We start from the raw sequence: 13,869 nt of genomic DNA, 5'->3' as shown, positions 1-13,869 counted from the left end.
CCTCTATGTGAGATCTTTGCTTGCCCCAAGGTCATGAAAAGATTCTCCAATGTTATAAACTAGAGATGTTATTATTTTAAACTTCCATATTTACTCTGCGAACTTGTCTTTTTATGGTGCAGGAGTGGAAATTCTTTTCTTTCCCCTATGGAGAACCAGTGACCCGGGTCCTTCACAGAGAGACTCTGCTCTCCCCTACTGTCCACCATGCCGCTTTTCTATTTCTCTGTGTCTGTCTTTCCACATGACTCCCAAACTGCCTGATTACTATAGCTTTATACGAGGTCTTAATATCTGGTAGCTTAAGTCCTCCAACTTCATTCTGCTCCAAGGTTGTCTTCACAATTCTTGGCCCTTCGTATTTTTATATAAATTTTAGAATCATCTCATCCGTTTCCATAAGAAGATACTTGCTGAGGTTTTTTTCTTGCTATTGCATTGAATCAGCAGATAAATTTTGGGAGAACTGGTATCTTAACAGTATGTGTTCGAAAAAACACAGTACATTTTTTAAAGAAAAAATGAAAAACTGAGAAACAATATTTGTAATTCACATCACAGTGACCAGGCCTCACCTAGAAATTATTATTTTTTTTAAATAAAGAACAGCTACATAATAAAGAAATGAGCAAAAGATATGAAAGGATATCATACAGAAAAAGAAATGATGTCGTCAAACCGCATGGACATATGCTCAGTCTCAATCAAACTGTGACAAAATTGTCAAATTCAGAATTTTGACAATACACACTGAGGCTGTGGAGAAACATGAACTATTATTTCTTGCTGGTGGAAACACAGTTCAGCCATAGCTACCAGATCCACAAATGTATCTTAATCTCTGATCCAGCAATTCTAGTTCAGGGAATTTATCCCACAGAGTTGCCTCTTCACTTGACATATGTACAAGGTTATTCATCACAGTGTTTTGATAAGAGCGAAAGGTTTGAAACCATCTGAATTCCTCCAGCAACTGAGTAAATGATGGTCTCTCCACACACTGAGATAGGAGGTAATTGGGAAATAAAATGAGGGCAGCATTGGGGGTCTCCAAATGGAAAGGTCTCTTCCTGGTCATGATTGCTGGGAGGGCTGACCTTGCTGTTTGCTCCCTCAGACTTCGAATTGGCTTCTTTGAGCACCTAGAGAAGTGGTTTGACCAATGTGCCCTCAATGCCCGGGTCATCGTGGCCTCCAAGATTGATGAGTTGGATTCGGAGCTGGAGCTACAACTGCACCTGCACCAGCCAAGACTCCAGCACATTGAGAAGGACATCCACAATGTCAGGGCAGGTGTGAACTGTCCCCAGACCCCTCTGGGGTGTCTGCTCTCCTGTGGCCCCGGGTTTGTCAACTGTCCCACTTTGCCCCAAGTAACACTTAGTATGATTCCTCACATCAGGGAAGACATGCATGGGGCCATGGACCTCCCAGGCTTGAAAAGAAAGGGGGTGCTCAGAATCCCCCATTCAAGCTGATTTTTTTCTCATTTGGGGGGACAGAACCCAGGGCCTATGTGCCCTGGGCAAGCATTCTACCACCGAGCTGCTCCCCCAGCCCCTCAAGATTTTTTTATGATCTATTTCTTTCCCCCTTCCTTCCTTCCTTCCTTCCTTCCTTCCTTCCTTCCTTCCTTCCTCCTTCCTTCCTTCCTTCCAAAGGGTATTAGAGGCTAAAATGAAGAGTGTTGTTCTGTTATAGCTCTTGGATTTCAGATCAGTTACATACCTGCATGGTGAATGTTCTAGAGACAAGTCCATAGCTTAGGAATTAGAATTCTTACGGTCAATTTCCTTTGGCTGTGTGACTCTGGCCAGGTTACTTGACTCTCTGTCTTCTCCCTCATCTGCAGAAAAGAGTGTTGGAGGTGGTAATTAAGCCTCCTAAAATGGTATAGTGAGGAGTTGTAAGCACTCAGTGCAAGTTACAGCCTCCAAAATGTGGTGGCCCTTCTTTCCCCCTTATCATTTAACATACTTAAAAAAAGAAATGCCAGTTCTTTCTTATGTGGTGGACTTTTTTAATGGGGAAACACAATTCTAGTAGGATCTTTCAGTGAACCCTGATGGTTTTTCACTTGAATCATACTATAGCCCTTCAGAGCTAGCAGAGATCCTGAACCAATACCTTCCAAACCCTGCTGCCCAGAGGAGTGAAAGTCCAGTCCAAGTTCTTCCTACTCCATCTTGGAGGCCAGTTTGAATTTGGATTCACTGGACTTGAGTATCCACTGGTGTCAAGGAACAAACCCAGACTGCCTGGCTTTGTATTGTATTCCCTGCAGACTCGCTCACCTAGGATGATCCTCAGGATCCTCCATCTCCCAGCCTTGTTCCCCCGCAGCCGGGAGCTCCCGCTTCCTGGCCCAGCAGAGCCTCCTCTGCAGTGAGATCTCCAGTGACCTCTCTGAGATCAGTGCCCATTTCCAGCCTGAACCCTGGTGAGGGCAACTGTGGCAGGGCAAGGGACCTAGACTGCCCTGGGAGAGGCAGCCTGTGGACACTGCTCCACGAAAGGAAAGCGCAGAGGTGGCTCAGGTCCCAGAGGACCCCATCCTCATCCTCATCTCCTCATCCTCTCGCAGCTGAGCTCTTGCTTCACCAAGAGCAGTTGGACAGACACTGCGCTGGAGTGACAGAGACGCTCAGGAAGGAGAGGCTGATGTTCTGCCAGTTCCAAGAAGAGCTAAACACCCGGAGCAAAAACTTCCGCCGCAAGATCTACGACATGGAGTACATCTTTTTGAATGCCACCAAAAGCCAAAAGTAAGGAGCTGTGATTCTCCCTCCCAGCTGCCTGGCTCTAGAAGCCCAGCCAGGCTGCTGCTTGAAAGGGGGCAGGAGGCACTCAGGGTCCTGCTTCTGAGCTGATCTCCTCCTAAGATTCAGAGTTGAACCCTGGGCAGCATGGGGCGGGGGGAGCAGTGAGCAGCCAGGGACAGGAGAGGCTCATACACACAGGAGCACGCCAGGTGCTGACACGTGCCCTGAAATGTCAATGGCAGGAAAGACCATTGCCCTGTGAGAGAGTCAGGAAGGAATCCCTGCAGGAGGCACCCTGGCTTAGGATGGGAAAAGGGGGGAAGGGCTGAGTTCTCCAGAAAAGCAGCACTGGCCAGAAGTAGGGCTACGGTCAGGGCAGAGCAAGGGGCTCCAGGAAGGCCACTCGGGATGTGAGATGGTGGCCTCGGTCAGATCACAGGAAGGACCTTGGCAGATGTCTAAGCTGTCAAAGGACAGTGAGTTCTGGTGGTTTTCTGGTGGTTTTTATAAAGAGGACACTGGTGGGTTGCTCTTTTGAGAGAGCATGGAGTAGGGGAGCCGTAAGGGAGCTGTGATGGAGCAGGTCAGAGACTGGAAGGGCTGGGGTTCTTTGACTGGTTTGCTGACAGAGGTCAGAGGGAAGAAGGGAAAGCCCTGTGCTCCCCAGAGTGTCACGCTGTGTCCTGCATACATGGGGCATTTTGGAATCCTTCCTAGCGCCCCTTTGTGAATCAGAGAAGCTGGGCGTGGTTTGGTGGCTCCACAGCTGGGCGCTGGGTGGAGCTCGAGCAGCATCCCAGGGTGCCCACCCAAGCCCAGGACATCACCATGTCTCCCAGGCTGGTCACTCGTCTCCACCTGCCCCTTCTCTGTCCCCGCAGGCTGGCCATTCTCAACAGCACACTGCACCGGGAGCTGCTTAGCTATGTGGATGTCATCCAGGTGTCCCTGCGCAGCTTCCGGCAGTACTTGGAGGAGAGTCTGGGCAAACTCCGTTTCACCAACATTGACTACATTAAGCACTGCAGGTGGGAGCCAGCATCAGGGCCCCTGCTGCCACCAGAGCTGCTCTGTGGGGAGGTGATCTTGTGACTCCCTTAACTTTTTATTGTGCCAAAATATGTGTAACTAAAAGCTTGCCATGTTGACCATTTTTAAATGAACCGTTCATTGGCTTTAAATGCATTGTTGTGCAACTGTCACCACCAGCCACCTCTAGAACTTTTTACCTTCACAAGACTGAAACTCTGTTAGTCACAGTTTAAACACAAACTCCCCCTTCCCTTCCCTGAACGTCAGGCCACCAGCACTTGACCTTCCATTTCTGTTGATCTGACTACTCCAGGTACCTCATGTAAAGGGGAATCATGCAGTATGTGTCCTTTCGTGTCTGGTATATCTCACTAGCACACATAGCACCTTCAAGTTTTGTCCTTGTTGTATCACATGTCAAAATTTTCTTTTCAAGGTTGAATAATATTCCATTATGTATTTATGCCACATATTGTTTATCCGGTTGTTTATCAGTCGGAATTTGAGTTGTTTACCTCTTGGCTCTTGTGAATTAAGAATTTGAGGAACATTGATGTACAATCTATTTGAAGTTCTGCTTTTCATCTTTTATATTGCCAGAAGTGGAACTACTGGATCAGATGGTAATTCCTTAATTTTTTTTTTTTAATTTCACGATTTTTAAAGGAATCATCATACTATTTTCCACAGCAGCTGCCCCATTTTACATTCCCACTAGTAATGTACAAAGGCTCCAATTTCTCCACATCCTCACTAACACTTATGGGTATTTTCTTATAGTAGATATTTTAATGGATATAAGGTAATATCACATTGTGGTTTTGATTGTATTTTCCTAATGATTATTCTTTCCCCATATTTTCCCTCATGATCTTAATTTGCTCCAACATGAAAATAATCCTGGATTTAATCTTTGACATTTGTAGCTTGGTTATATTCTTTTTATAAAAAATCCTTACATTATTATGAAATTAAGCATTTTTTTACCCATTATAATAAAATCAAACACAGAAGTAAAAAATGGAAGCCCTCCAAAAATAAAATTTCTATGCATTATACATAAGCAATGGTTGCTAGTTTTGTACAGAAATGGAATCAGAATCCTGGTACACATGCTGACTTGTGGTTCCCTTCCATTACAAACAAATCATGGTAGGCGTCTTCCATGTTAGCATTTGCAAGATTGCATTTATTTAAATATTATTAACATTTTTATGAATATAAATATAGAGCTTTTAAAGAGAATTTGGAAAGTTGCAAAAACTAGAATTATCATTTGACATGTTATGCATCTCTATCCTGAGTAGCTTTATCACTCTTTTAGCTTCATTCTTGCTTATTTCTTCCTAGTGTCCTTCCTATTCATTGATGCCCTCTATAACTGTGTTCAATCTCCTGATAAATGTTTTCACTCGGTTTTTAATTTTAATTAGTATAATTTCTACTTCTAGTTTTATTTGAGTCTTTTTTTCAAAACTGGCAGCTCTCTGCTCATATTTTCAAGTTTCTCTTTTAATTTCTTTAAAATCTTGCACTTAGTTATTCATAATTATGTAGGATAAATTCGAATATCTGAGGTCTTTGTGGGGAGTGTTTTCTGTTCCCTGTTGTCTTTTTGGTTCTCATTCATGGCATCTTGTTTCCTTATAAGAGTACTCAATCTGACCAACCAAAAAAAGTGGCAACCCTGCCACGGTCACAGGTGCCTCCTCCTGTGCTTGTGCCACCTGCATTTATTTTTTTCATGATCTTGCACCTTTGATCTGAAACCTAGAATAAAAGTGTGTATTGGGCTGGGGTCGTGGCTCAGTGGTAGAGTGCTCACTTGGCACGCGTGAGCAACTGGGTTCTATCCTCAGCACCACATTAAAAAAAAAATGAAATAAAGATACTGTGTGTCCCCCTACAACTAAAAAATAAATATTAAAACAAGTGTGTATCTACCCCGGTATTTGGGATGGGGTAGAACTTTCAGGTCTGATTGTTGGCTTTTATTTCTCCCCAATTATTATCAGATTATTTTCGGAGGGAGGCAACTTTTCCCCTGAGGAAGTGAACTCACTGTGTAATCGTCTGGAGAAGGAAGCTGCCCGGATAGAGTATGTCGAAAGTCTAATCATGGTCAACATGGAGAAGATGGAGAACGAGTACCTGGACCAGGTGGGGGAGCCCTGCCTACCCTCCAGACGGGCTTCCAGGACAGCCCATCACAGGTGTCACCTGTGAAGGAAGGGCTATGTTTCTGCCTAAGCAATAATTTAGCCTGTCCCCTCCTCTTCCAGAGTTCAAAGTTCCAGATTAACCAGGTCCCTGCTTTCTTTGTAGGCCAATGATATCATCAACAGATTTGAGAGTAAATTCCATAACCTGTCTGTGGACCTTATTTTCATAGAGAAAATCCAGCGATTGATGACAAATCTGCAAGTGAACATCAAGTGCCAGGTAGGACAGATGCATTCTCCATGCCGTGGGTTATCAATCGCACCCCCTGCATGCTGAGCGCTGCCCAGGCTGGGAGGCCAGTGTGGTATCAGTCCTCTGGACTTGCGTTTCGGCTGAGAAGGCAGAAATGAAATCTTAGCCCCTACCCTTCACTGAGTCCTTGTGCACCATACATTGTGCTAATCGGCTTATTTTAATTAGCAGTGATAGTCTTCACAAAAACTCTTAGGAGGCAAGTGCTGTTTTTAATCCCCATTTTAGAGATAAAGCAGCTGAGGCATAGAGCAATTCCATCTTAGGCAGGAAGATGGAGCTCTTAATGGTGGAGCCAAGATGTGAACTCAGGTCTGACTGGCACCAGAGATCGTAGCCTTAACCACAGACAGGCCGTCTGTGCTCTAAAGGGGGAAGAGGGGTGTGGGAACTTAGAGGGGAGGATTGAACCTAATCTGGGAAAGTAGGGCTTCCTGAGACTTGAGGAAGCCAGACAGGAGAGTGGAGAACCGAATGTACTGGAGACATGATGGAAAAGTCCCCTGGGGTCCTGGTGCCAAGAGCAACCACAGTGAGATTGAACCAGGTGCAGTGGCACATGCCTGTAATCCCAGGGGCTCCGGAGGCTGAGGTAGGAGGATTGCAAGTTGAAAGTCAGCCTCAGCAACTTAGTGAGGCCCTAAGCAACCCAGTGAGACCCTGTCTCTAAATAAAATATGAAAAAAAGGCTGGGAATGTGGTTTAGGGGTGAAGTGCCCCTGAATTCAATTCCCAGTACCAAAAAAAAAAAAAAAAAAAAAAAATGGAATTGAAAGGGAGTAGAGAGCTGAGGCTGGAAAGTTCAGCAGGTCAGCAGGGTCCTGGTCAGGCAAAGGGCCAAGGAGGGTTAGATGGGTCTGGGTGCTCAGGAACACATTTGAGGAGGGTCACCTGCCTGCTAGCTTCCCAGAGTTGGCAGTGAGCAGGAGTGAGACAGAGGTATGAGACTGAGACTGAGAATACCAGTATTCTTGGCTGGATGAGGTATCAGCAGGAACATGCTCAATTCCAGAATTGAGAGGCTGTGGAAAAGGTGGGATATGGGTGAACTGGACATGAGGGGCCTGGACCAGTCACCTTGGTCAGCATACCATTCAGGGAACAGTGTTTGAGGTCTCACTGTCTAGGACCAGCAGAGCTGAGAAGAACAGGCCTATCTTCTGGGAGTGACAGGTGCATTCCAGTAAAAGAAGCGATGGCTGAGGTCTCAGGCTGTGAAGCAGTCCAGCCTCCTGTCCCTGTCACCCCAGAGTGGGAATCATACAAGCAACTGGTGAGATTGTGGCACCAGTAAATGAGCTAACGTCTGCAAAGCTCATGTTCCCTGGTGCAGAGTGAGTCTTCAGTGAAGTCAGGCCTTGGTGGAGGTCCCCATGCCAGAAGTGGTGGAGAGGGTGCAGCTTTAGAGAACAGGACCCAAGGGCCAGGGCACCCTTGCCCTGTTTAGGGACACATTCCTAATGGACTTCCTGCTGGTGTTGGCACAGATTCCTTTTCTGAGCTGGTAATAGGCTGTTCACCATATGTGGGGCTTATGTTTTTAGTAACAAGTATCATAAGTAACATGCATTTCTACCATGCACAATATTAGAAATATAGAACAAAATAAATATACCCAGGAGATGATAATCTATAAGTCTACCACAGAGTCACAACTCCTGTTTAAGATTTTATTTATTGTTAAGACTCTTTCCATATGCGAAAAGGTAGGGGTATATCCAAGTTGGCTATTATACAACTTCATAAGCTGCGTACCCTTTAAAGGTCCCTCATAAACACCTTTGAAGGGTTTCCCTCTTGTGGCTGTGCTGCCACTTTCCCTTGTGTATTTCTTTGGGGACTTGCATGTGTTCCCTTTTTGTCAGGATGCCAGGACTGAGAGAGAGGCACTCGCCCAGGACACTCAACCTGTGCCCTTGGGTGCCTCCTGCAAGCTGGAGCCTGGGGTCAGAGCCTGGACATCCCAACACTGTTTATGCCTTCTGCTGGCTTGTGCAGACTGGTGCTGCACTCTGGGGTTCCAGTTTCATTTAAGCCTTACCTTTTTGTTAGAAAAAAAATTTTAAACAGGGCTGGGGCTGTAGCTCAGTGGTAAATTGCTTGCTTAGTGTGGGTTTGATTCTCAGCACTACATAAAAACAAATAAATAAAATAAAGGTTAAACTCTTTAAAATTTGTTTTAAATAAAAAATTTGTCTTGATCTGGCTTCTGGTATAACTGTCCATGATTTCATATTTTTATATTTCATATTTTTATATTTCATATTTTTGGCGCTTAATCAATTTCTCAGATACACTTTGCTGAATATTTTTTCCAATCACAATATGTTTTCTTGGAACCTCTGTTTTTCTAGGTGGCAAAGTCCAATTTGCAAGCAGATGGATTAAATTCTTCTCTGAAACAGCTTCAACAACAAATAGAAATTTGTCGAGACCCAAAGGGAGATAAGACAGTGAGTGCTTGCTAGATTCTGCTTGGGAATATTCGAGGTGTTATGGTAGAGTCATAAATTTAGAAAATAAGCTTAAATCTGGGCACAGGATTTCTCTATTACAAGCAGGGGTGTGGTGTGCTGAGTCTTCCTATCAACCCTGTGATGGAACCAAGGCAGGAGAAGAAGAGAATTCAGCTGGTATCCCCACCCATGACCAGCCAGGCACATGCACAGAGTCCAGTGGGAGCCTGCGTCTGGCTCTGTGGGCCCTGCTCCCCCTGTGATGCCACCAAGCATCCATCTTTAGACTGAAGACTCAGCCTCGCCCCAAGTGAATGACAGAAGCAGGGCTCTGCCTTCCTGTCAATACTTTTCATTTGAGCTTTCAATTGCTTCTTTTGGTCACAGCTGATTCTCTTTATTTAAGCCACGAAAAGTCTGAAATGGAGCCAAGTTTGGCCCCAGTGTGGTTCTGAGGTTCCCTCGGTCCCTAATCAGCAGATCAGGTCTTTGGACACCTCCACGCTTGTCCTCCTTCCACAAGTGCCCCATTGCACATGTGCCCTGGTCATGCAAGGAACCTCATCTTGGCAGTTCCCCCAGATGCCACCAGAACCAGAGGCCCCCATGCCAGGATCCTGAGTGGGAGACTTCCTCCTCACCCTTTCCTGCCACTTTTCCTCTATCTCAGTGACTGGGAGTTGTGGTTCTGTTGTTGTTCATACTGAAAGAACATTGATTTTTCCTCTCCTTATTGCTTATTCTTGCACAGTCATGTGTAAGTCCTGAGAAAAGTTCAAAGATGCACTGAGCATAGTGTGCAGGATAAATGTTCCTCTATTTTCATTTTCTATCAAGACCTCAACCCTGTTATGTACAGTCACGCATGTTTCTGCACATCTGCTGAGCTAACTTGCACTGCACAACCCACACGATGAGCAAAGTGAGCAAAGTGCTTCCTGTAGTTTGCCCAGGGCTTGCCTGGGCTCCCTTATAAGCCCACCCACTGGGGACAACGGGTTAACCTGCCACGACCTTTCCATGGGTTCTTTAGGGCAAGCTCTGCCTCTCTGCAGAAAATGGTTTAGTCTCTCACATTTCTCTCCTACCAGGGTGCCAAGGGGGTTTATCCAGCCTCCTAGCCAGGTGGAAAGAATGAGCTTGGGTGTGTAGGTGTTTCTGTGTTGATGGAGAAGTATCATCTATGTAGCAGTAATTAGGAGTAATTAGGAGGCCTTGGGTATGTAGTGAGGTGAAGATGGCTGAGGGCGCATCTCTGTGCACCTGCAGGGTGCTGCTTCAAGGGGGATGCCTGTTAGATGTTGCCATGGAGATGGCCAGTCTGCCCTCCTGCCCACTTCTACAACTGGACTAAATGTTTCCTTCTAAACATAGAACTATAGAGCTAAAGGACACCCCAGAGAACATCCCACGATGTCCCTATCTTAGGTGGAGACTGAGTCAAGCAAGTTTAAATCCCTTGCCCAGAGTTGAACCTATGGCAGGGACAGAGCTCTCCAGGTCCCATCAGTAAAGGATTTGCTATCCCAGTGCAGCCACCTGAGAGCCAGCCCAGCACTCCCTGTGCACCCAGGGTCGGCAAGGGAGGGGTCTTCCTGCAACCCAGAGATGTCCTCTCCAGCCTAGCCCTGTCCCTGCGGTGCCAGTGGAACCCGTCTGCCCTCCACAGGCTGCCTCCTTAGAGCCTTCGTCTTCCATGTTCCCTTTAGACGGTAACCGCCGAAGACCTCCTGGGTTTTGTCAGAACTTGGAAAGAACAACTGAGCCAGAGGATTAAGTACCTCAACTGCAGCCTGACCATGGTGTCAATGTCTCAGGACATCTATGTGGTAGGAGTGGCATGGGGTGGTAGGGTAGTGAGCTGTCGTATAGGTTCCTAGGAGCCCCACAGGCCTTAATGGCGCCTCCCAGACCTCCCCTGGATTTATAGGATGGTGTGGAAAGGTGACATGCCGTGAAATCTGATAAGAGTTCCAGTACCAAATGGGTCACTTCCTTGCACTGGTGTCTTAGGAGACCCCTCACCTCCTGGCATCACCACCTGTCTCTATCAGGCCCCTCAAGTTAGCCTGTGCATAGGCTCTCGGGCCAGTCCCATGCCAGCCTCAGCCACTTCCTTTCAACCCACACCATGAACAGCTACCAGCTTCTCCAGTCTCACTCCACCATCTCATCCAAACCCCTGTCTTTTGCCCATCTAGCCAGACATGTCCTCTCATATCCCCATATCATCCGTTTCCTGACCTGCAACCAGACCAAACATCAGAAGAGCTGGTCTGCTGTGTCACTCCCCTGCCCTCAGAATCAAGTCCATACCCTTTAACAGGATACACGGAACAGCCTCTGTGTCCCCTCCATCCCTCTCCCCCCCCCCCCCCCCCGCCTAGATATCACTTGCCGTAAAATCTTCCCACCCTCTGATCTGGGTGGGGGGTCTCCTGCCCTGTAACACCTTCCACTTCCCCATGAGCCCACAGAGCATGTGGCAAGGTCTCCAGGACAGGGGCTCCCTGCCTGAGACAGGAAGCTCTGTGAGAGCAGAGCCTTCGCTCACCTCCCATGAGGATTTGTCCACAAGGAGCACCCAGCCATCAGCCAGGGGAGGTCACAGAGGTGAATGCTGCAAGAGCAGAGTGCCTCAGGGCCTCACACTGCCCAGCTCTGCCACCCTTCCTTCTGTGGGAAGCTTTTCTTACCCTGCAGACTGTGCTAACCATCCATTTGCTCGTTACTGTGCCTGGCACAACAGAGGCTCCAAGGGTCCAGCCTGGGTCCCTCCTTCAGGGGGCTGGTGGGAGAGGAGACTTGGAGTAAAACAGAGAACAGAAGAACTGAGTGCTCGCAGGGCTGGGGCTGGGGCTCAGAGGTAGAGCACTTGCCTAGCACGTGTGAGGCCCTGGGTTCAAGCCTCAGCACCACATAAAAATAAATAAATAAAATTAAGGTATTAAAAAAAAAAAAAAAGAACTGAGTGCTCGCTGTGGGTACTGGTTCCACCCTTGTTCTGAACTGGCCCCTGGATCAGCCTTGCCTTCTTTCACTTCCTCGCCCATTTGTTCCAAAACATCGCCTGGGCACCTCTACGGCAGCCATGCAGGTCGCTCCTCCATCTCACAGAAGATGCTAGAGCTTTTCCTGCAGAGCACTGGTCCCAATTTTGACTAAGCATTTATTTGTTTTAAGTGTGCCTGAACTGTAAGCTCCATAAAGGCAGGACCTTTGGTGGCTTTTGCACTTCCGTGTCCCCAGGATACTGGCAGAGCCTTGTGGAGAGCAGGCATTCAGAAAGCATTTCCAAAGGCATGAGTGAGTGAGCAAGTGAGTGAGTGAATGAGCGCCTTCTAGGGGCGGGACCACCACCATTTGATAGGTGTGAAAACAGACTCCAGGGGCCGCCAAGTTGCCTCCAGCCACCTCTTGGACAAGGTGACAACAGTGCGAATCAGCCTGCTACCGCCATGGCACCTGGACTGGTCTCCACACACTCAGCCACTTTACTGGCCCACAGGACAGTGTCACAACTGACGCAGAGGAGGAGAGTGACTTCCAGATTTCAGAGATCCCAGAGGAGGAGGCCAAGTTAGGCCCGGTCGCCCCTGAATCCTTTGCACAGCCAAGCCGCTTAGGGAAGGCCATGATTGAAGACCCCGCTGTGATGGTGATCAAGAAGATCCTGCAGTGAGTGCCTATGCCACAGCCTCTGGCTCTGAGCTCTCAGGGGTTGTCTTGGGCTCCTGAACTCGGGGGTTCCCGTGGGAGCCCACCCCTGGGAGCCTAAGACCTCAGATAAGGAACTTCTCCTGGGAGCCTCATTTCCTCATCTGAACTCCTGAGCTCATGATGGGACCTCTTGAGGATTGACTGGGGTGTTGCCAGAGCTGTCCTCTTGTCACTTGGAAAAGCTCATGTCATTTCCTTTGGTTTCAGTGTTCCTGACATAAAGTCAATTCACCAGTGTGAGAAAGATCGGTCACAGACAGGTAAAGGCAGACAGACCCGTGGGTCTTGGGACAGCTGACAGTGGGGAAGCTGGTTGCAACTGTGGCCCATCTTCATCTCCTGTCCTCTGCTCTTGTTCTGGGCACTTGTCACCCAAAGTCTTGAAGCACCCTCGGTGCCAGCAAGAAAACTTTATAAAGAAGTCCTTGCACAGTGCCAGTGCGACCTCAGCAGCAAGGTAGGGACACAGCTGCCCGGAATCTTCCCTTCTCAGGCCCTCGTCTGGGCCCCCAAACAAAGGCCAGAGCCCATCCTGTCATTGTCCCAGACTCTTAGAACTTCCACTGGAACTCATGCTCTGGGACACCATGGGTCCCTGCATGGACAGAAACTGTCCTGACACTGCCTTTGGTCGGACTTGAGTTCGCCCTGTAGAGGGAAACATGGCTCCCACATACCTCAAACCTAGAGAAATGTGTGGAGTTGGGTGGTAGGTGTCCAAGGGACAGAGGCAGATTCTGGCCCTGCCATCATGCAGGGTCATAGTTAACAAGAGGGAAAGTCAGAGCCATGGCTACATAGTTTTCCTACAAAGGTGCAGGAATCCTAGGCCTTGGTACCTTGGTCATGTGCCCTGTCAATGAGACCCTGTAGTGGTCATTAGACTGAGTCTCTGACCACCAGCTCCCACACACAGACTTTTGAAAGATGGATAACAGAAGCCAAGTGACTCAGCCAAATTTTTGGATCTTTTTTAAGCCCTGGCTTAATCCTTGGCTTTGAGAAAGTGAGAGTTTTACCTTGACCTCAGACCCAAATTTCTGAGTCTTTATAAACTTGTATGCTGTCTGCAATGTGTGGACAGAGACCAAACAAGTGAGCACAGCAGAGGCTACTGATGAGGAGTTGGCGACAGCAGGAACTGGCCACCGGCAAGTGCAACATGGCAGACTCAAGGGCAGCCAGGGGAGCCGGAAGCCTTACAGTGTAAAACAGGGAAGGCTGCAGATGTGCCTTGCGGGGGGCTGTTGGCATAGAGAAGTCAGAAGCTGTCAGCAGAAAGCAGGGCGTCCTGGGTGGTTGGTCGGGTACAGATTTGGTCTTGGCCACTTGCGGCCTATTGTTATAGCAGGTATCGTTTAGCTTCCTGGGCTATCACTGGAGATAGCACCCTGACTTGCTGCAATTCTGACTTGCAGCTGACC

The 13,869-nt window shown here is 47.7% G+C and overlaps 1 protein-coding gene across 1 annotated transcript in view; it reads left to right on the top strand.

The window, feature by feature from the left end:
• The window catches only part of Ccdc180 (coiled-coil domain containing 180), a 62,229-nt gene that overhangs the window by 28,222 nt on the left and 20,138 nt on the right, over positions 1-13,869 (top strand). Inside the window, exons 19-28 of the mRNA XM_076841168.2 lie at positions 1,118-1,293; positions 2,585-2,765; positions 3,644-3,790; positions 5,810-5,954; positions 6,120-6,236; positions 8,624-8,722; positions 10,435-10,554; positions 12,234-12,403; positions 12,653-12,705; positions 12,824-12,902. Coding sequence (XP_076697283.1) covers positions 1,118-1,293; positions 2,585-2,765; positions 3,644-3,790; positions 5,810-5,954; positions 6,120-6,236; positions 8,624-8,722; positions 10,435-10,554; positions 12,234-12,403; positions 12,653-12,705; positions 12,824-12,902 — 1,287 coding nt within the window. The remainder of the gene's footprint in view (positions 1-1,117; positions 1,294-2,584; positions 2,766-3,643; positions 3,791-5,809; positions 5,955-6,119; positions 6,237-8,623; positions 8,723-10,434; positions 10,555-12,233; positions 12,404-12,652; positions 12,706-12,823; positions 12,903-13,869) is intronic.

The sequence above is a fragment of the Callospermophilus lateralis genome, chromosome 2, assembly GCF_048772815.1.
Source record: "Callospermophilus lateralis isolate mCalLat2 chromosome 2, mCalLat2.hap1, whole genome shotgun sequence".
NCBI classification, from domain to species: domain Eukaryota; kingdom Metazoa; phylum Chordata; class Mammalia; order Rodentia; family Sciuridae; genus Callospermophilus; species Callospermophilus lateralis.
The sequence above is the reverse complement of the archived record's forward strand: the minus strand, read 5'-3'. Positions and strand labels throughout refer to the sequence as shown.